Consider the following 20,827-nt stretch of genomic DNA (forward strand, 5'->3'; position numbering starts at 1 on the left):
TTTTCTATTGACACTTTTTCAGTTCATCACAACCTCTCTCTTTCTTTAGGCTTGCTTCCATAAGCCTGAAATGCTTAGGCTGGCTTGAGCCAGCAAGTGTAAGTTAACTCCTCCGAAGCTATGTTTGAGTCTGCATCCACGTTCACTTCGTTAGCAGTTCCTTTCTATCCATCTTTGGTTTACCTTCACACAGACAGCAATATGGAACTGAACAGGGACAACAAGTCACATTCAATATTCATGAAATAAAAGACACTTTCCCAGTTTGTCAGCCCTGTCTGAGAGTCATCTCCTGGCTAATCTGTTGCAAAGTCTACTTATGTTCTGCAGGAGATTTAGTTTTTATCCTCATACGATGCAAGTAATCCATCTATTTGTGTCTGAAGGCTTTATTTAATTCTTACTGTCTTCCAAAGGAAATACACCCTCTGCTTTTTCCAGAAAATTTAGTTGCACGTTTCTGCTAAAATATTCATTTCTTGTCTCATCTTTGTGGCTCATGCAAATTTGGACCTTGTTTGTGGAATACATAAGGACATATGGTACATCTGAGTGATTCTTAAGTCTTCTTTCTTTCCTTTTCCTTTTTGTAGGTAATTTTCTCTTCCACTACCAGTATTATTGAATTCATAGAAGAGTATATTGAGGTAAAAAAAAAAAAAAAAAGAAAACGAAAAAGGCAGATTTCATCAGGGTTCTGCTACTAATTCCTTCTGAAGAAGCAACAGCCAGGGAAACGTGTAAAAAGTCCTGCAGCCTCCAAAGGTCAACCTCAAACTAGAGATGGGGAGTAAATCAAGTACTAAGCAATAAAAAAGTGCTTTTTCTTGTGTGTGGACAACAGTGGCTGTTCTTTTGACAACAAATGTTGAAAACAAGAACAAACTGTGTGGTAGCATAATTCCTTATTAGTTGCTTCAAGTTTTTTTTCCTCGGTGTCTAAAATATTGATAGAATCTGGGTCAATTTAAAGCTGTTCACTTTATAGCTAAGGCTTGTTCAAACAACATAAGGTTTGGTGATCTACAGCAAAAACACACTGTGTCCAAATTTAGTCACACCAGGAGGCAGCATGAGAAATGCTATTCCTCACAGGTGAGGAAAAAATAAAGTTGGGAGTAACTTATGTAATTGTAACTGGACTGAAGGGTTGGGAAAATTGCCTCTTAATTAATTTCTAAGGTGCGTTATATAGCAATGGATGAAATGAGAAATACTGGGAAGTGGATGCAAGCTGTTTAACTGACACTGCTTTGATGCTTTGATCCATGTCTGGTTCTCACAAACTGGCAGAGGGGACTGCAGAGTGACTGATAACACATTGTCTGTATCGTTCTCCAGGGCTGAGCTGGAGCCTCCTGTTCAAACATGTTATCTCTCCCAGCTCGTTTGCAAACCACAGAGTTGAGCAAAGATGTAACAATGGGGATGAATTGGTACCATCATTGCATGGGCTAGCATTATTTATCATCATCAGGGTGACATACTATCATGTGCAAAAACATATTGATGCCTGTCTCCCGTTAGCTCTTTTGAGTGGTATGGACTGTTGGTTGCTTACCAACAAGTCCTCACCTTTGAACCTTTCAGGATCATCTGTTATTTCTCACATACTGGTATCCTGAATTATGAAACAATTTTGCAATAAAGGTAAGCTCCTCTATTCATTATGTTTCAGCAGTAAGAGAAGTTCTTTATGAGGGAGCCAGTATACTCAAGGATCTGGAATAAATTTGCCAGGCCATAGCCAACACCTGCAGTACATGGCAAGGTTTTGGTAGCAGAGGGGCTGCAGGGACAGCCTCTGTGAGCGGAGCCCAGCAGCTGCCCCATGTCAGAGCACAGCCAGCTCCAGCCGGCTCCAAAAGGGACCTGCTGCTGGCCAGAGCTGAGACAGGGAGCGACACTGGCTGGGCCTCTGGGACAGCAGATTTAGGAAAGGGGAAAAATAAAGTAACTGCTGTGCAGTTCAGTGCAGCAGGAGGGCAGGAGGTGCTCCAGGCACACAGCAGCAGTTCCCCTGTGGCCTGTGGAGAGGCCCCTGGTGGAGCAGGCTGTCCCCCTGCAGCCCATGGGTCCCCCACGGAGCAGATCTCCACGCTGCAGCCCCCCCGTGGGTGGAGGAGCCCCCGGTGGAGCAGGTGGATGTGGCCTGGAGGAGGCTGCGGCCCACGGAGAGCCCCCGCAGGGCAGGAGCAGGCCCCGGGCCGCAGCTGCAGCCCCCCCGTGGAGAGGAGCCCCCGCAGGAGCAGGGGGTCTGGGGGGAGCTGCCGCCCAGCCGTGGGGGACCCGTGCTGGAGCAGTTTGCTCCTGGGGGATGGATGGATGGATGGAGCCCGTGGGACGGAGCCGTGTGGGAGCAGTGCTTGAGGAGCTGCTGCCTGTGGGCAGCCCGTGTGGGATCAGCTGGGGAAGGACGGCGTCCAGTGGGAGGGACCCCATGGGGAGCAGGGGCAGGGAGTGACTGTGAAGGAGCAGCGGAGACGAAGTCCCCCATTCCCAGTTCCCCTGCACTGCTTGGGAGGAGGAGGTAGAAGAGGGTGGATGGGGGGAAGGTATTTTAGCTTGCTTTTAGTTTCTCAGCGTTGTAGTCCACCAGTGTTAGGCAATAAATTACATTCACCTCCCTATGCTGAGTCTGTTTTCCCTATGATGATAACTGGACCTGCTTGTCCTTATTTCAACCCTTGAGTCTTTGTTTCATCGTATTTTCTACCCTGTTCTTTTGAAGACAGGGAGTGAGAGGGCAGTGTGTTACAGCTGAGCTGTCTATCAGTGTGAAATGATCTTGCTTTTGTCCACAGCAGAAAGATTCTGTTAAGCAATGATTTGTGTATTACCAACAGTTGGTAGGGAGAATTATGAAAAGTAATATTAGCTAGAAGAACTATTAGAATTACAGAAGGAAATGGGATATGCCTTTTAGAAGGACATTTATTTCCTTTTATACCCTTGCCCACTGTTCTTTCCACATTTCATTTCCTTCTTTTTCAAGGATGAAATAAATATAATTTTAATAGGAAATGTAAGTATTCCCTGGTCACAGCAACTTTTAAGGCAAGTTACAGGTACAACAGAAAGGTACAAACACATAGGTTACTTTGAGGTGTTATTTCGACATTCTGATGCAAACGGCATCTTCATACTCAAGTCTTAATTGTAATTTCACTTTTTAAAATTTCCTTTGAAATGTATTTACCTTTTGCAAGCCATTTGAATGAAACATCAAAGATAGATTGAGTTATCTTTATGTTTACCAGACACCTTCAGTTTCTGCATGTCTTAAGCCCTTGCAACATATTTAGCTCTTATTGCTAAAGCACTTTTATTCTTGTGGGGTCCCAGTTTGTCCAGGCTCTAACCCTGCTCAGTCAGGAGTTGGTCTGCAGTGGAAAACACTGAGCCAGCTGCAACTGACACTGGGATTTCTCAGTGCTTGCAAGGTTATGGACTGACCATTACACCAGGCACAACCCCAGAACTGAAAATGCAGGTCCAGTCACAGAACAACGTCAGGCACAGGGAGCACCGTGAAACCTTCAAGCCTATCCACAGATTTTAGTTTGCATTTTTATTTTTAATAGGCTCTTTCAGAATTGTTAGCAGAGTTATAATTAGGTTTCTATCAGCATAACAGCAAACACAGCTATCACAGTTTTAAAAGATACGACAGAAGAGAAAGTTTTCCTCCTTCACAAAAAGGTTGGCTGCAATACTCCAATGCGCTGAAGACCAGGGTGAGAGCAGTGGCTGTTCCAGATCTCCTGCCACCACTACCTGGCTATAAGCTGTTTAGGGCTAGGAAATGCTGATACTATTTGTTCAAATAAACTTGAACGAAATAGAAAATGACAGGCAGTCACCTGACTTCATCTAAGAGAAAGAGCTCCCCATAAAACTTTCCTTTAAGAACAGAAAAAAAATACATATGAAAATTTCCTGTTGCTTTTAAGTGTACCTTTGATGAAAGAGGGAAACTGGAAGAAGTTTGACACAGCATAATTGAAGATTATTGTTAGATTGTTAATCCAATATGTATGCCGGTTCAGAGCTTGCAGAGCGTTGAGTGGTATTTCAACCTCATCTGTGCTTTCTCCCTGAAAATAAGATTTCACAGGAGCGGTTCAACGCACTGCTCTCACAGCGACAGCCACAGCAGAAATGCCAGAGTGCGTGAGGCAGAGCAGGAGCGTGTGGTCAGGCACTTGTGGAAAGAAACGTACGTGACTTCACTTAGCAGTTAACGTAGGTAATGGCCGCTTCTCAGTTACATCAATCCGCCTTTTGGGTGGCTTTTCTCTCCAAATATATTTTGGAGGAGGTGTGGGAGGAGGGGGAGATGCTGCTGCTGAATGTTAAATGCAAAGCACTTGGCTGTGATAGGCTGAGGGGACGGGGATCCTCTGCCTATATATACTGGCAGCTGCATCCTCTGTGCTTTATAGCTGTCACACAGGAGCAAAGACAGACAGGGAGAAAGAGAGGAGAAGGAAGGACCTTACCAACTTGCTGTAAGTAATATTCTTTGTTCTTAAAGCCTTGTGGTTGTTTGATTCAAGTTGGTACATTTGGATTAGTGCAACAATTGGTTACTTGGAGTTGGAGCTCAGCTAATAAACAGCCAGCCTGTGTTATTTTAGGGATAATCCGGGATGCTCAAAAAAGCATTTCCTTTTAATCTAAGTTTGCATGATGTAGTGTTTGCTTCTAATTTTTGTGTGTACTTGTTTTTACATGATTTATGTCAGCTATAACCATTTATGTATGTTTTTGTGGAATGCCATGCACTCAAAAGTTTATAGCTTACCTTTCCAAGCGAACCAGTTTTGAATAACCATGCAGACCCTGAGAAATTCTTTGCGAAATAGTCTAAATAATAGCATTTTCAAAATAAATTCAGCACCTGACTTACTAGGGTGAGGTTTTTGCCAGATATAACCCTTTCCCACTATCATAACAAAAACTCAGAAGGGAAAATTAGTAAGTGGCAGACTTGGCAGACTCTGTGCGAGTGACAGCAATGAATAAAACCAGCACTTTCTAGTTGGAAAATTAAATTATTAAATTAAATGCAGGGCCTATAACATATATACCTAACTCTTGCCATGTGCAAAAGTAGAAGTACAGAGTAGATCTAGTTCCTTTCTACTCACACTGAAATGAAATTCATCCTGAAGTCCTTATTTAAGCAATACTCCAATTGTCAATAGTAGAAATTCAGTTTAATAGTCGCAACATCTGCAAAAACCTTCAGCTTCTTGGGTTCAATAGCAGAAACTCCTCCAGCAATGTCACAGTAGCATCCCAGACCTTTAAATTACACTATTTTCTGCAACAAACAGTTGGCAGAATAGAAAGTGCACTTGTCTCATTTATTGGAAAGATATATAGTTATTGCTTTTTTTGAGCCAGTGCAGTCATCAGCTTAAGGTGCTATTGGTGTCTGTGTGTTCTTCCTTTCTGTATTTAATAATAAGAGCTGCTCAAACGTTTTATTGATGTTAGTTTTTTTGTTTGTTTTTTTTTTTTTAATTTATTTCGCTTTGATCAACTTGAGAACAGGTGCTCATAAAATTACATCAAATATAGCTCCTTCCTCATTTACTATTTTTTTCTTTTCTCTCTCTCTTTTTTTTTTCTTCCTTCTTTTTCCTTTTCTTTTTCTCAAATGCTTCTATTTTATTTTTTCTTTTATTTTTCCTTTTTTTTCTTTTTCCCCATTAGAAATTCCTGGTAGTATTTAGCTATCTTTTACATTTTATACTTAGTTAATACATACACACATAAAAAATAATCTAAATTATAGATAACACTGTTAACAGAAATAATAAATAATCAAGACATTCTCTACAAGTGTATTTGATACTCTTATGTATAAAGTGCTCATTGGTATGGTTTAGTTTCAGATAAAGTATAAAATGTTTTGTGAATGAACATGACACTAAATATACAATCTAAAGGTGAGAAACAGTTTTTGGTCACTTCACTAAAATAAAATATTATCATGTTCTAATTTCTGCACTCAGGTAGAAAGATTAGTTTAAACAAGGCATCAAAAGCTATGTTAACTTTAGATCATGTTATCTACTTGTCCTGTGACAAGTCCCAGCAAAATTAAAGATCAAAGGGCTTATATATGAATAAAAGTAAAGGTAAACTCATATCATTTAAGATGAATATGGTTCTTGCTCTTGCCTGAAGTTAGTAGAAAAACTCAATCTTCTTCAGCAAAGTAGGACTTCATCCAAAGAAATATGCAGTGTTGATAATATCAGTGGACTTTTGTTGGGAACAAAAGTCATAATATAGGACTCAGACATAATACATGTTTGATAAACTTACATTTTATCAACACAAGTGAGGCTTTTTTAATGAATTTGCATAGACTGTGCTTTCAAAGTATCAGGGGTTGATAATTAGGCTGGGTGCCTCCTGAAAAGCTGTGCTCACCTCGGTTGGAGTTAAGCTGGCAGATGTTGAATATGCTGAAATTAATCCTGGGAGGTGTGGGATCCCTGGGACATGGAGCCTTTACCAGTCTCTATGGCCTTGGTAGAAATAGACCACTATCAAGAGCTTCAGAGAGAGGATTGGTTTCTGTGAAGTTTCAATTTAGTTTCGGAAACTCAACCTGCATTACTTTGCAGATGAAGTCCCTTTGACTTAAGCGGATCTTTCCAAATACACTCAGATTGTAGCACTCAGCCCTTCAGAAAGTATGTGTACTCTCAAGCTGTTCAGACCCTAAGAGCTGAGTTGTCTGAAGTATTTTGTTCCTTAGAAAATCCCATTCCAAATTTCTAAAACATCTTGCCTACCAGGAACTTCTGCGCTCGTTGTGTATTTGCATTATACACATTGCACAGGCACATGAGAGGCAGAAATTAGAAGTTTTCTGTACTGGTAAAAGTGTGAAGTAATTTGCATTTTTATAGTACTAACTGGGCAGCATTACAATTGTCAGATATTCAGTCTACTGGATGTGGCTTCTGTAGCAAATAATGCTATTAGGCAGATGGAGTGAGGTCTGTAAGGAACAATTGAGGAGGAGAGTAAAAATAGGGATAAGAGTCTAAGTGGAAAGAAGATGCACAGATACACAGATATGGACAGACAATCATTTTAACTTCGGTATTGCGTTTGGGGAAAGGAAAAATTAAGTACTTTGCTCCAATTGAAGTAGATTGATGTACTTCAGTAGACTGAAGTGAATTGAAAGTTCATTAGAGGTTAACTAGATATTAGTTTATATCAATTTATAATGCTGCAGTAACTCATGGCAGATTTGGGGTGGATGCTTCACCCTCCCATTTTTTGTGCCTAAGCTTCCTGGATCAATTACCTATCCCATGCAAAACAGTGGGTTTCCCCTATAATTTAGTTCTTTTTCCTGAATTTTGAGAATGATGTTGCAACACTGTGTTATGAGATCCAAAACATTGTTAGGATGAGTCATTGGACCTCCCGTTCATGGGAAGAACCTTAGCAAACAATGAATAAGAACTCAGTGATTATCTAAATGTGTAGCTGGCAACCAGAATTGACAAATTTCAGTTCGGTGGTGATAGCCCCAGTCACGAAATGTGTACCTGATGTTTAGATCCAAGGTTTATTTGCTTAACCTGATATCCAGAAAGAACTTTGTGCAAACTGCTAATAATAAAAATGGCAATAAATTATATCAACATAGTATATAGAAAAAAAATGATGCAAATACTACTTGGAATAGAAAGAAATTTCAGATCTAAAAAAATCTAGGTAGTAAAGAAACAGTCACAAGCTGTATAACATAGTATCCATGTTGTAGTAATGTGATAAAGTACATTTATTTTTATCTGTGTGTCTGAGTTGTTTTGAGCTTATACGTGATGCTATTTAATTTATGCCATTCAATTTATACTTTGGGATAAGACTAAATGAACACAGAAACTTCTGTGTTAATGATCTGTCTCTGAGTGATAGCAAGTAAAGCTGGAGAGCCAATGAAAGTATGGTGAAACTCCTATCTGTCCTGACATTGTACTGACAGTTCATTGGGCACACTGACATTGGATTAAATGTTCAGCTAAACAGATCCATGTTTAAAAGTCCAGGGGAATACCATTAAGTCAGTGCTGAGCATCAGTAGTGCTAGAAGACCAAATCCCCAAGTTCTGAGTCAGTTCACTCTTGGGCAACTCCCCTTAATTTGGCACTCATGGGTTAAATTCTTATTTTTAACAGCTTTCATCTCTGACCCCAGAGGGGGGAAAAAACAACCAAAACCAAGAAGAAACAAACAGATTGTCATTGCAAAGTTCTTTGGAGCATGCTATGGAAATAAACTAATAAATTAAAAAAAAATGACAGCATTGCTTAAGGGTTACGGTAGAGGTGCCTTAGGAAAGAAGGAAAGCTGTGCAATATTAGATTTCTTCTGGCAAAAATCTAAGAACTAACCCAAAGAACTGTGCCTTTGGGTGTAATTAGTTTGCTGCCACAGAGAAGATTATTGATTACCATGGTCAATGCTGATTTATGTAGAAAGTTTATTAACATTTTCAACTGTGATTAAAGATGTGTTAAATGAAAACGCATGTAGGACTTTATTGAAGAAATAGAATCATCCGGGTCGTAAAGGAGGACAAACAAAATTGCTTGCTTAAACAGTCTTTCAAAGGGGAGTTGACACACAAACCTGCCCATCGGGATACTCAAAGGACCGTACTGATGACAATTGGTAATGCATTTCCAGCAACTTAGTAGAGAGATCTGAGAAAGGTCCTAATTGCCCTTTCAGAAATATACAGTGAGCCAAATAAACACTTACATGGTGGTTAAAGAGAGTAATACAAAGCTAACACAATAGCAGCAAGAACAGCTATTCTCTGGGGGGCTGGCAGTCGCTCCTGTGCAGATCCCCACTTTCCTAAGTGGTTCGTGACCTACAGCAGCACCCTGCCTTCCTAAATAACAGCAGCAGCTGCTCGACAGAAATCCCAGATCCTCTATTTGTGGCAGCAGAGATGTCTCTAGGATGGTGTTTATCAATGATGTCTTTCTTTTGTAATGTGACAGTGCTAATTCAAGTATAATAAAGCCCAGAAGGGTCTCTCTTTTCTCAAAATGATGCCCTAAATTATAAATTCTCAGCAGAAATAACCGATATCTAAGAAATTGTCTCTTAATTAGATAATATTCATATTATGCTTAACGTAATTATTTCCTTACAAAGTGAAGATCCTAAGGTATGTGAACTAGGCATAATAATTATTTATGCCAGCAGTGAGTATCCTTGTTTCTTTCACCAATTTTCTTTCTGGATCCCAAAGAACAGGATTATTCACTCACTCTGTGCATATAAAGACACTTGGGAGCTTTTTAGGAACTGTGATCTCAGCTTTGTATTGGCTGAACACAAAAGTTGTTGGGGGTCAGGACAGCAGGAGCAGGCACCCTGGCAATATAAGTTTATGTCTGCACAGCACTTTGCAGACAAACTCCAGCTCAGTCACCCTACCCATACATCCCCTTGGGAGCACTCACCCCTTTCTGCCTGGTGCAAAGCATAACTGGTGCTGCAGCCCAGCGTCTGGGAAATAGGGACAGCCCCAGGCAGAGCTTCTTCCTTCTGCAAAATACAGTACAGATCAACTCTAAGTGAATTCTGATTCAACTCTAAGTGAATTCTGATTGAACCTCAACAAGAAGTAAGGTTTTGTTGTAAATGGTATAGCATATGCATTTATAGTGAAAGAGCAAAGAAGCTAAATCTTGAAGCAAGACAAGAGGCAAGAAGTAGATACAATGAACGGGCAGCACAGTGGATTACTGTGATAACTGTGGTTGTTATAGTTTGTTATTATAGATAACAATAGAAACATGTAGCATGCTATTTCCTTAAAACTCTTCTTTATAAGGCAAGAGGGAGCTGATTATTATGTGTGAACAGTGACACGTTCTTGTGTCGACCAGCAGCAGAAGGGATTAAATCTGTGATTGATGAATCTTCATCAGTGTGCCTCTACTGCTCTTCTGAGATAAAGATAAGGCCTACCTGTGTTAATCTAATCTACTTCATGATGTAGACGTCAAAGCTGTAGCAGCCTGGTTTACTTCTGTGCAATATCCAGCTAAAGCTGGAGTGCAACAGAAATGCACTCCAGAATGAATGGAAAACAGAATGCAACATTGCGTGGGTATTGGCGGAATATGCAGAAATCAAAAATAAAAGTGTATGGTCTAGTTTTTCCAAAAGGCCATGAGACTCATCCTATAAATTACCTGAATAACAGTTCTGAAACTAGTGATATTTTCTTTCAAAAGTGACTTTTCTTTCTTTTTAGGTTTTCTTTTCTGGTAAGTCCTAAACTCTGATACCCATGGATGCTGCAGAGTTCCGCAAGAGAGGGAAGGAGATGGTGGACTATGTTGCAGATTACCTGGAGAAGATAGATAAAAGACAGGTCTTCCCAGATGTGGAACCAGGATATCTGAGGCCCCTCATTCCGGACTGTGCACCCCAGGACCCTGAAAGCTTTGAGGATGTCTTTAAAGACATTGAGAAGATCATTATGCCAGGGGTAAGGAAAATGTGTCTATAATGCAATATTCAATACTGCATCTAGGTATTCAAAGACTTTAAGGAACGTGTGGATGAAGGCTGTGCAGACAGACTTTACAAACGGAAGCAACCACATTGATTAGCTTTTAAAAGGGAGGAGTCTGCTGTATGCCCATGGTTAAATGTGTTCCAACACTTTACACAACTAATGTTCTTGCTAGAAATAATCCAATCATTCTTTTGCTTGATGTGAGGCTTGCTTTTGGAAATAATCCCCTTTCCTCTCTTGAATCAGTTAAGGCAGAGCTTTCTAACTTATTTCATGTTATATATTTGCTACTTGCAAAGCATATCAAACATTTTATAAAATGGGATTTTTATTTGTCTGCTGTTCATAAAGTGTTCTTTCAAGCTGATCTTTAAATGTTAAAATTGTCTCATGAGACTTCTTTTTATTAGAGTTGACTAGAAGGGATTCTCCCCAGTACTTTTTATGTTGACTTACTCTCCTAAATGTTGACTTCTTCTAGTACACTTTAAGGCAGATGGTCACTACCTAAATATTAGTCTTCGGATAGATCAGTGATGAATAGACAATGCAAAACAAAGCATCTGGCATTTGTTCAATTCTGAATTTTTCTTCTTGTTTTTCCACTCACGGTATACCTTTTTTATTTTAAATATATGCTTGTCTTCTAAGGACTCTAGGTAGCTTGAAGATAGGTGGATGATTAATAGATGCTAATAAAGAATCCCTCCTTTGGATCCCTGCAATAACCATTTTGGATTGCTTCTCTGGATGTAGATAGCTGATACGATTGCTATGTGACTAAACATGGAATCATTGCTCTGCAAATGTGTTTAGTCAGTGTACTGTAATACCAATTCCTTTTCATTGACCAATGTAAATATTTGATATTTGATATGTTTTTATCTTGTTTCTCTTGGAGCCAACCCTGCTGTCCTTTCACAGGCAAAAGCTCCACTAAAGTCAATGGAAATCGCTCCACTCTTCTCAAAGATTTGTGGAGGAAATCTTAAATCCAACAGAATTAAATCAGTGCAGATTCGATAAGAGAATTATGGCCAACATATGTAAATACATTTTAAAGACAGTTTATACCAAATGTTCATGCTAAATGATAATAAAGTAGTTAGATCCTGAAATATGTTTAGTTTTGTAAGCCTTTTTTATTTTTCACTAGAGGAAAATACTAACCATTCTTTTTTTGTGAAGTAGAACAGAAAATACTTTGCTTTGAACCTATCACAATAACTTGAGAACATTCAATAAAATAATACCAAATTAAAAAATAAGAGATGAATCATTTGAGAATAGAAATTGAGGCATTGAATTCCAATTATGTCATCAACGTGTCATGTTCCCTCTTACCTAAATTGTTTTTGCAAACAAATAGCAAATAAATTGACTTAGTAAAAGTGATACATTCTGAAGAAAAAAAAGTTCTATCCAAAACTTTACGCTGGTATGAAATGTTAGTATTTCTCACACCATGAGCATGAGTACATAAATCACAGTTTGGTAACTCTGATTCTGCCTGAGTTTTTTATTTTAAGTGCTGACGTCTCACATGAGCACAGAATCACAGAGTCATAGGATAGCTGAGGATGGGAGATCATTTAGTCTACACCCTTGCCCAACACAAGGTCAGTTAGACAGAACCATGACCAACGGAGTGTTGAATATCTCCAGGGACGAAGCCTTCTCAACCACTCCATTGTCCTGTTCCAAAGTTTGAGCACCCTCACAGTAAAAAAACAAACAAACAAATAAAAAAACCCACATTTAAATGGAATTTCCTGTGTTTCAATTTGTACACATTTCCTTTTGTCTTGTCACTGGATACCACTGAGAAAAATGTGACTTCAACTTTTTTACCCTCCCATGATGCATTTATACACCTTGACATAATCCCTACCGAGTTTTCTCCAAGCTGAATAATCACAGCTCTCTCAGCTCCTTGTCATAAGAGTGATGCTACAGTCCATGAATCATCTTCACGTCCCTTCACTGGTCTCAATTCAGTATGTTCATGTCTTTCTTGTACTGGAGATCCCAGAACCAGACAAAAAATGATGTGTGAAAATGATGGAACTGTAAAAACACATGGAGGCAGGGAGTATAAGAAGAACGTAGGATAGGAAGAATTGTTAACATTTGTTTTAGGCACCTTTAAAACTATTTGTAATTGATTTCAGGGACTTCTGAAATTGGCTATAGGGACAGTCTACCCCCATTATATTTTCCCTTCATCTTCTTCCCATACTTCTCTTAACAACATTAGCAACTGTAAGTACACCTAGTGTTTTTAGCTGTAGTGCTTTTCTAATGTTTTACTCAGGAATGTCGTATTTCCAGTTTATAAATGAGGAATGGGGCATCTTCAAAGAGAATAAGTAATATGACAGAGGTTGTAAAACCTCACATTGCTCATAAGATATCAGTCCCACAAGTGATTCTTGTTTCATGTTGACACCTCTGCTGTGTTCAGATATTTGCTACTGTTTGATGGCTGAAAAAGTGAACATGGTATTCCTTCAGATGACCAAGGATCAATCAGTTGCGAAAAGAAATAATGATGTGTCCATTGCTGTCTTTACCCAATAAGAGAATAAGTATTCTTGAGAGGTATAATTCTTTATTAAGACTTCTTGTGAAATTGGATGTAGACCCTGAAAGAGCAGTCCACTAAATGCTAATGGCCATAACGGTGCAAAGTTTCTTATACCAACACATGGACTGAGGGAACAACTGCTGGCCTCTGATCTCCACAGCAGGAAGCCAAGGTGGAAGGGATCTGGATGCAAAGATATCAGTGAGAGCACATTTCTCTCTGAGACTTGCTTTGTTCTCTGGAAATATATCTCCTCCTTTTTTAGAGCCAAAAATGGTCAAGTTTAGTTTTGACTGCAAGTGGTACCAAAGACTAATTTTCCCCCCTCTAGAGCCATTACTCTATGAACTTTCAGCTGAAGCATCTACCCCTTCTATGTGGTAAGGGAACTATCTTGCTCAGACTAAGCGAGCCACAGAAAAAAAGACATCCTTAGATGAGATCTAGGAAATAAAATGTGTCTGACAAGCATCATAGTGGTAATTCTGAGCCCACTTATGTATCAGTGTTTATCAGCAGAGGGATGAACAAACAAGCATCAATTATGTCACACTATTTGCAATATTTTATTGTGTCTCTTCCAACATGGCCAAAGAAATGAATTTTACAGCTGATTCACGTGAAGGGGGGAGGGGAGGCAGAAGGAGAGGAAGAACCACAGCTGCACTTGCTGTAGGGCTTTTGACTTTTTCACTTTATGTGAGTGGTGCAACTGGAATCTGCTGTGTTTCATCAAACAAATGGCTCCCAGCAAGTAGGCAGTTTAACTTGATTAACCCAAGATGAATGTTACAAGTCTTACAGATCACAGAGGATTATGGCTGGGGAGATAAACAGTGGCAGCCCTAGCTTGTTATGGATGTCAGTGAAAGTCTGTGCATGTGGGTCCTATCAGGAGCTGCTGTATATTGGGTATTTTTAATCCGTTTTTTGGTTTGCTGTTAATAATCAAGTCCCACACCATTTTTTTTTCTGCTTTGTGAAAGAAGGTGTCTGCCACAAGTCCTCTAAACCTTCATTACAGCAAAGATCCTGGCTGTATATAAGACAGATAGTCAAAAATATTCAGATTGGCTTGTCTTTGGATACGTGATTTGAGAAGGTTTGGATGAGTGAAATCAAATATATAGCATGTACATTACTAATTTAGATAATGGAAAATGGTAGTGGGTAGGAGCCGGTTTCATGTGAAAGGGTAGAGACATCTGAAATATTATGTATGCTGTACTGCAGTAGATAAAGTGATATCTGGTTCATTATCTATATGAAAATTAATTTATATATATATATAAATGAATTATATATATCTATTTTATATAAATATATATAAGTATTTTATTATATATATATATATATATGTATATATATATGAGGTATTTCAGCCCACAGAACAGTGCAGTGCAGCTATCCCTGAGTTAGCTCCTTAAAGCTAACTATGTTCACTATGAAACCTTAGAAACCTTATCACAGAGTGAGAGAGAGGGGAGTTTGAAAGGTAAAATTTGTCAGAGGTGGGAATGCGGAGCAAAACAGTAAGGAAAACACCAAGCTCAAAGCAGGAGAGAATGTGGAAAATGAAGCTACCTTCAAAAACCCAGCAGTCTCTGGATTTCTAGCCAAGGAAAAACTTTCATATATTCTACTGAATTCTTGCTTATAATCCATCTAGTTCTCTAGAAGCACATTTTCTTAAATTTGCCTTTTATCTTGAATATGAAAGCTGTTTTCATCAAACATATTGTATCATGTTATTTCCACTGAGCATAGCAGCGTGGCAGTGCATTTCCTCTTTTCGAATTTTATTAGATTGGAGTGGTGGAGCACTATCAAGTATCTCACAAATTCTTAAAAATTGCTTAGATGTTACACAAAGTAATTCTTAATATGGTTGTTGCAAAGCAATTCACTAGATTTTGTGCAGTTATTGTGGTGTTCTTACATTGATATGTACAAGTTGGCATTGTACATAAATCATAATCGGTTATCAGAAGATGATAGCATATTTTTCTGTAGAAAGTATTGGATACTGGAATGGATTCTTTCATTTTGGAAGGAGGGTTTATTTAGCTAGATTTGCTGTGTGAATTTTATCAAATAACACCACAGCGTGGGCAAGAAGAGTTCTATGGATCTCTGCTACACTAAAAACACCCTTGCTAAGTCTGTCGTATCACCGAAATTGAAGAACAAAATACTCTCGAGGGTCCCTGAAAACAGAGGATTAAGAACATCACCCGGCACAGAAATCCACACTGCCACTGCTCATGCAGTCTGTATCTTTTAGGCAGAAAAGTAGAGAGCTCTAATTTGGGGATTGTTGGGAGGTGGGGACAAGAACTAAGTTCAGTTGAATATTTTCTTTCTAATTTGAGTAAAAGGGAGATCAAAACAAAACAAACAAGCAAAAAAAAAAAAAAAAGTTAAGCTTTTCTAAAAAATGTGATACTGTGTTACAGCCAGGTAGTAGGAAACTGATGACTGGTCCCAGCCTCCAATCCTTTTTCTGATTTTGTGATAATTTGTTTATCCTCTCTGCATTATTTAAAAACAACTATTTTTCCCTTATTACAGGTGACTCACTGGCACAGTCCATACTTCTTTGCCTATTTCCCTGCAGCCAGCTCCTTCCCAGCTCTTCTTGCAGACATGTTATGTGGTGGAATAGGATGTGTGGGCTTCTCTTGGGTAAGTTTATCGGGATATTATGATTTTAAGCATTTCAGTAACTATATTCAATGAAATCATTGATTAATAGCAGTGAAATCACAAGACTAGTTTTATTGGTAAGTTTCCTTGACTAATTGTTTTCACTTAGATGCTCTGAACGATTCCAGTAGTAAAAGGATATTCTCCTCTTATTCCTGAAAAATCAACAGCACTTAGAATTAGTAGTAGCAGTACAAGCTTACCAGTAACTCATTAAACAGTATGACTCTGTTGCCTGTCACTTGGTGGTGTTATTTAATGTGTCTTCGGGATGAATGGTAAACTATGTTTAAAAAAAAAAAGCATTCATATCAGATGGGCTCTTCTCAGAAAGGGTTGGTACTGGATGTGGGGGGAAAAAAATCCAACAGTTAAGATGTAAATCCTAGCTTTGACATTTGTCAGTCACGGTTCTCTGTGAGGTCCAGTCTGACATTCCTAAATATGTATTAGGAACACGAAGCACAAAGTGGCCTTCAGGTCTCTAATTTAGTTGATGGAGTTTTCTCTATAGTCTAAAGACAGAGGGAGAAAGAGAGGGACTTGCTCTGGTGGATTCTATTTCTCTTCATGCCCTGATGAGGTTATTCCCTCTGTTCTGTATTTCAATGCAGGCTGCAAGTCCAGCATGCACAGAGCTGGAGACTGTCATGCTGGATTGGCTAGGGAAAATGATTAATTTGCCTGAAGAGTTTTTAGCTGGGAAAGATGGACAAGGTGGAGGAGTCATTCAGGTAAGAGCAGACATGAAAAAAGAACGTCACGTATGTGGTCCTTACAATTTTGTAAAACCTTCATACCAAAACACTAATAAATTAAAGATTATTTTTTTCTGCCACCTGGCTTCCTTTCAAGTTTTCTGAAAGGCTGATACACTGTGAGAATGATGATAGGTGAGTAGGAACATTCATGAAAGTAATGAACAAAACAAAGCTCTCAGATTCTCTTCTCCACGAAAAATATAGTGATAGTGGCTCAATCTAACAGCACAATATGTGCTTAAAATTCAAATAACGATGTTGAAAAATCATGGAAGATTGAACTTTGTTTATAAGGTGAAGTGAACACTGGGAAGGTTAGTAGCAATGTGCAGTAATGTTTAATGTTTGAAAATAATTATAATAATAAGCAACAACAACAAAACCCTTCACAACTATAAATATACCTGAGGATTATGCAAAGACCACCATGAAAAGGAGTTACAAAGTCTTCCATCAAGTTCAAGTTAAACACATTTAAGTATTTGCTTCACTCAGGTTCCAAAACAGCCTTTCTTTTTTGAGAAAAGTGTCAAAGATTAAGCAATGGAGAAGAATATAGCAAAGAACCTACTATATTTAGAAATAACTTACTAAAAAAAAAAATCTATTTATCTTTTTCAAATAAGTTCATATGATTTTAAGAAGTTTTCCTTATATAATAAAGTGAAATATTAGAAAGTTAGAATAAAATGAAGATGCTTAAAATTTGAGCCTAAAGGGTTCTGTCATTAGATACTGCATTGTAGCCTGAAAATTGTATTATCTTAAAAAATAAAACAAATTTTGGAAAGCTGACTGCTTAATGAAAGCCTACAATGTCTGAACAGAGTATTTGTACAATAATGAATATATTCTCAGTGGACAAACTTGGATGTATAGTAAAACTATTGTATTTGTCTGCTATGGCTTGTTCCTCTAGTGCATGATGTTTCTACAAATGCACAGACTTTGGTCACTCTATTCATCTAATTAAAATAGATATTTTCTGTGGCAAGGGCTGAATTTTAAATAGTTTTTCTGTACTCCTTTGATAATCTCTGAAGTCTTGTGATTGGAGATGAGGGCACAATCTGTTTTATCCCGAGATAGGCTTCTAAAATACATCTGAACTTTATGCTAAAAGTGGGGGCTTCTTTCTTTGATCTCAGCTGCAACTGCCTACAGCATATTCCAATCAATTCTGCCTAACACCTTTCCAGGCAAGCATGAATTTAACTCAACTGCTGTAATTCTCCAAGGCAGACCTGCACCTACACCAATGTGTCTGCAGAGTAACTCTTTACTCATCGTGCTTCCACCGCTAGGACCTTTTTCATTACAGTTACAAGGGAGGGGGCTATGTTCAAGAAACCCAGCTTTCGTCATGCATCTCTGTTATTTATTTTGTACCAGTGAAAGCAAGCAATTATGCCTGATGATTATCAGGAGGAAATACTGTCCTTCCAGGCTGACAGTGCTGGATTGCCCATAATTTTCATCAGATACCAGTCAGTTTCAAGAATCGAAAGTGCGCTCTGTGTTCCTGCTTCTGATGAAGTCATTTGTGCTGCATATCTTCTTGTCTTGCTCTTGAAACAATAATGATATAAATAAGAAAGCATGAGGCAAGAGCAACATGAGCGTGTGAAAGTGCCAGTCACTCCCTTGGTAAATACCAAGTAATTATTGTAGTATTGGGTAAAATGGAGCCTGTGAAAATTAGCTCTTAATTACATCTGAAAGTCTATGTCAATATGAAGCACTTTGTTGTGAGCACGATGACACTTGAAAATGGCAGAAGATGAAAGAAAATTTCAGTTCAGAGCTCTGGTGGACATGAACATCAGCTCTTACTGATATTTTTTCCGCCTCTTGAGCCTGCTTGCCATGGCAACCTTTGTTTGCTTGCGGTAAAAGGAAAGGTATCATCATCCTTCACTTAATGCAGAATACAGCATTCAAGAGGAGACAAAAACAGCTTTTAAAAATGAGAAAGCAACTTTCTTCCTGAAGCTTGTCTGAACATAGCACACATATCCTGCTGTTCACTCTAGATAAACTGCTGAAAAGTGTACATACTTTGAATTTTAAAGAGTTTTCTTTAAACTGCAAAGAAAAAGTATTTTAAGAGTGAAACAAAATTAGACTCAGCCTATCTTTGGTCTGGCAAGAAACACTCCCGATTTATCTTTCTTGTCAGTAAGCCGAGGACTTCAAGAACCACGGGATTTTTTCCTCAAAATTATTTAGTGAAAGAATGGTGCCAAATGAATAAAATGACCTTACAAACCAGGTTTTGCAAACACTGTTATTCAAAACAGGTGACTAATGGAAACTGAGGCAGAGTAAAGAGGCATGCATCTATCAAGAGACACCCAAATGCATTTCCAGGTGCCTTTAAGTTATATTCCAGCTTTGCTATATGGAGGCAAGATTCAGCTGCACAGCAGGCCCTTTCCTGTTCAGCCTTGCTTCCATGTAATGAAATTCATACAAGAACTGTTGCATTTGCTGATTAGGCACCAGCCTGGATGAACAACAGCCAGGATGCCAGAACATCTTGTGGCACTCCTCAGAAGAATGAGACTGTGCTTGAGCCCACTCAGCCAGGCAGTCTGCAGAATGGTGGAGGCTTAAATTTCCAGGTCTCAAATTAATGCCTTCACCTTTTGAATTTCCTACAGCCATTTTCATGGATATATCTGTTCGCATTTCTTAAACATATATATTCCCTATATGTCTTGGAAAGACACTAACAGTTTTACAAGGCCTTTACATTTCCAAAAACAAAGAAAAAATATATAAAGCCATTTTCTATGCATATACTTGAAAGATTTTCAAGTGTCCCCTTAAATATGTATTAAAATAACAGTAACAGTATTTTTTTCACATATATTGAATGCAGGGGTGCTAGAGTGACCTTTACTGTGAATAACTTAGGTTTAGAAAGGTTGCTCTGCATGACTTGTCTGGTACAAGATGGAATTAGGCTAAAATGTGCACACAGGTTTCATGTTGCTCAACCTCATGCAGACATACAACTTTCCTGAAAAACTGTATAAACACCACAAGAAGTTGCAGCAGTTTGCAAAAATGAGAAGTATTCTCATCTACTGAATCACTGGAAAGGGTATTTTGGGCAGTATAGTCTGATTAGACAGGCCCATTATGATGGTCTTCTGGTAATGCAGGGTTCTTTAGGAGTTTATTTACAGCTTGCGAGAAAACAAACCAAAATGTGCACATACCAAAACAAGCAAACAAACAAAAACCAAACAGCTTGTCAGCAAACAGATGGCATTCTTGACTAAAATATTCTTCATACCTCCTTGATACCTTGATCTTCAGAAAACTGGCCACCAAGGACCCGAGTTGTCATAATCTAGCTCACAGCTGTTTCTTATCTAATGGTGTGCTGAGCATGGCAGAAACAGTTTTGGTAACAAAGATCTGATGAGAGAAATTTCTCATCAGGAAGCTTACACTATGTGAGATTCATCCCTCACTTTGTCAGCTAAACACTGAACACACAAGGCACCTTTAGAGGACTAGTCACCTCATGCCAGGATTTTGTCTAAATCAGAATTATTGCTTTCTGGATAAACCTTATCTCTCTCTCTGTACTAGGGCACGCTTAACAATTAGGCTATCTGAGATATCTAGCTTTTTAGATGGCTCAAGTAAGATAAAATCAGGTTTTGAAAGTTCTTCATTTGTAAGGTAGCATGGCAATGCATTTAATAAATGTCTAAGGGCTGTCATTTTTCCTGTTTACTCCATTCAATTACAGCTGGATTGAGGGCTTACTCAATGTTGAGATGTTGATGTGTAAAAGGCAGCTCTGTCTCTCATGAATAGCTCAGCTAACTTCAGTGTTAATTAGGAGAAAGTCTAAGTTCACTGGGATCATTTTCTTGTATGAAATCTAGAATCAGGCCCATCCTCAGGGAAGAAATAAGACTTCCTAAATAATTAATCATTTTTTTGTAATTAGTGTGTATACACAGGTCTTCAGTACAGGGAGGGTAGAATTTTGGTACAGAATAAGAAACATCACTTCAAAACCAGCTTGTTGACTGGGGATATTTATGAGACATTAAAAGAAGCAACTGTTTTCATTGCAGGGGTACGTGCTTGGCAGAGGAAGGCTGACGTGACAATTGCTCAACTTTGAAAGTACCTAAAAACTCTCTCTTGCATAT

At 38.6% G+C, this 20,827-nt stretch overlaps 1 protein-coding gene across 2 annotated transcripts in view; it reads left to right on the forward strand.

The window, feature by feature from the left end:
• Positions 1 to 20,827, forward strand: part of DDC (dopa decarboxylase) — a 73,008-nt gene that overhangs the window by 12,706 nt on the left and 39,475 nt on the right. The window contains exons 1-4 of one of the 2 annotated variants that reach the window (XM_005022745.6): positions 4,370 to 4,511; positions 10,326 to 10,562; positions 15,751 to 15,864; positions 16,500 to 16,619. In XM_005022745.6, coding sequence (XP_005022802.2) covers positions 10,362 to 10,562; positions 15,751 to 15,864; positions 16,500 to 16,619 — 435 coding nt within the window. In that variant the 5' untranslated portion in view covers positions 4,370 to 4,511; positions 10,326 to 10,361. Of the gene's footprint in view, positions 1 to 4,369; positions 4,512 to 10,325; positions 10,563 to 15,750; positions 15,865 to 16,499; positions 16,620 to 20,827 lie in introns of those variants that run through there. The other variant, XM_005022746.6, reaches the window with a different exon arrangement.

Source organism: Anas platyrhynchos, chromosome 2 (assembly GCF_047663525.1).
Source record: "Anas platyrhynchos isolate ZD024472 breed Pekin duck chromosome 2, IASCAAS_PekinDuck_T2T, whole genome shotgun sequence".
In the NCBI taxonomy this organism is placed as follows: Eukaryota; Metazoa; Chordata; class Aves; order Anseriformes; family Anatidae; genus Anas; species Anas platyrhynchos.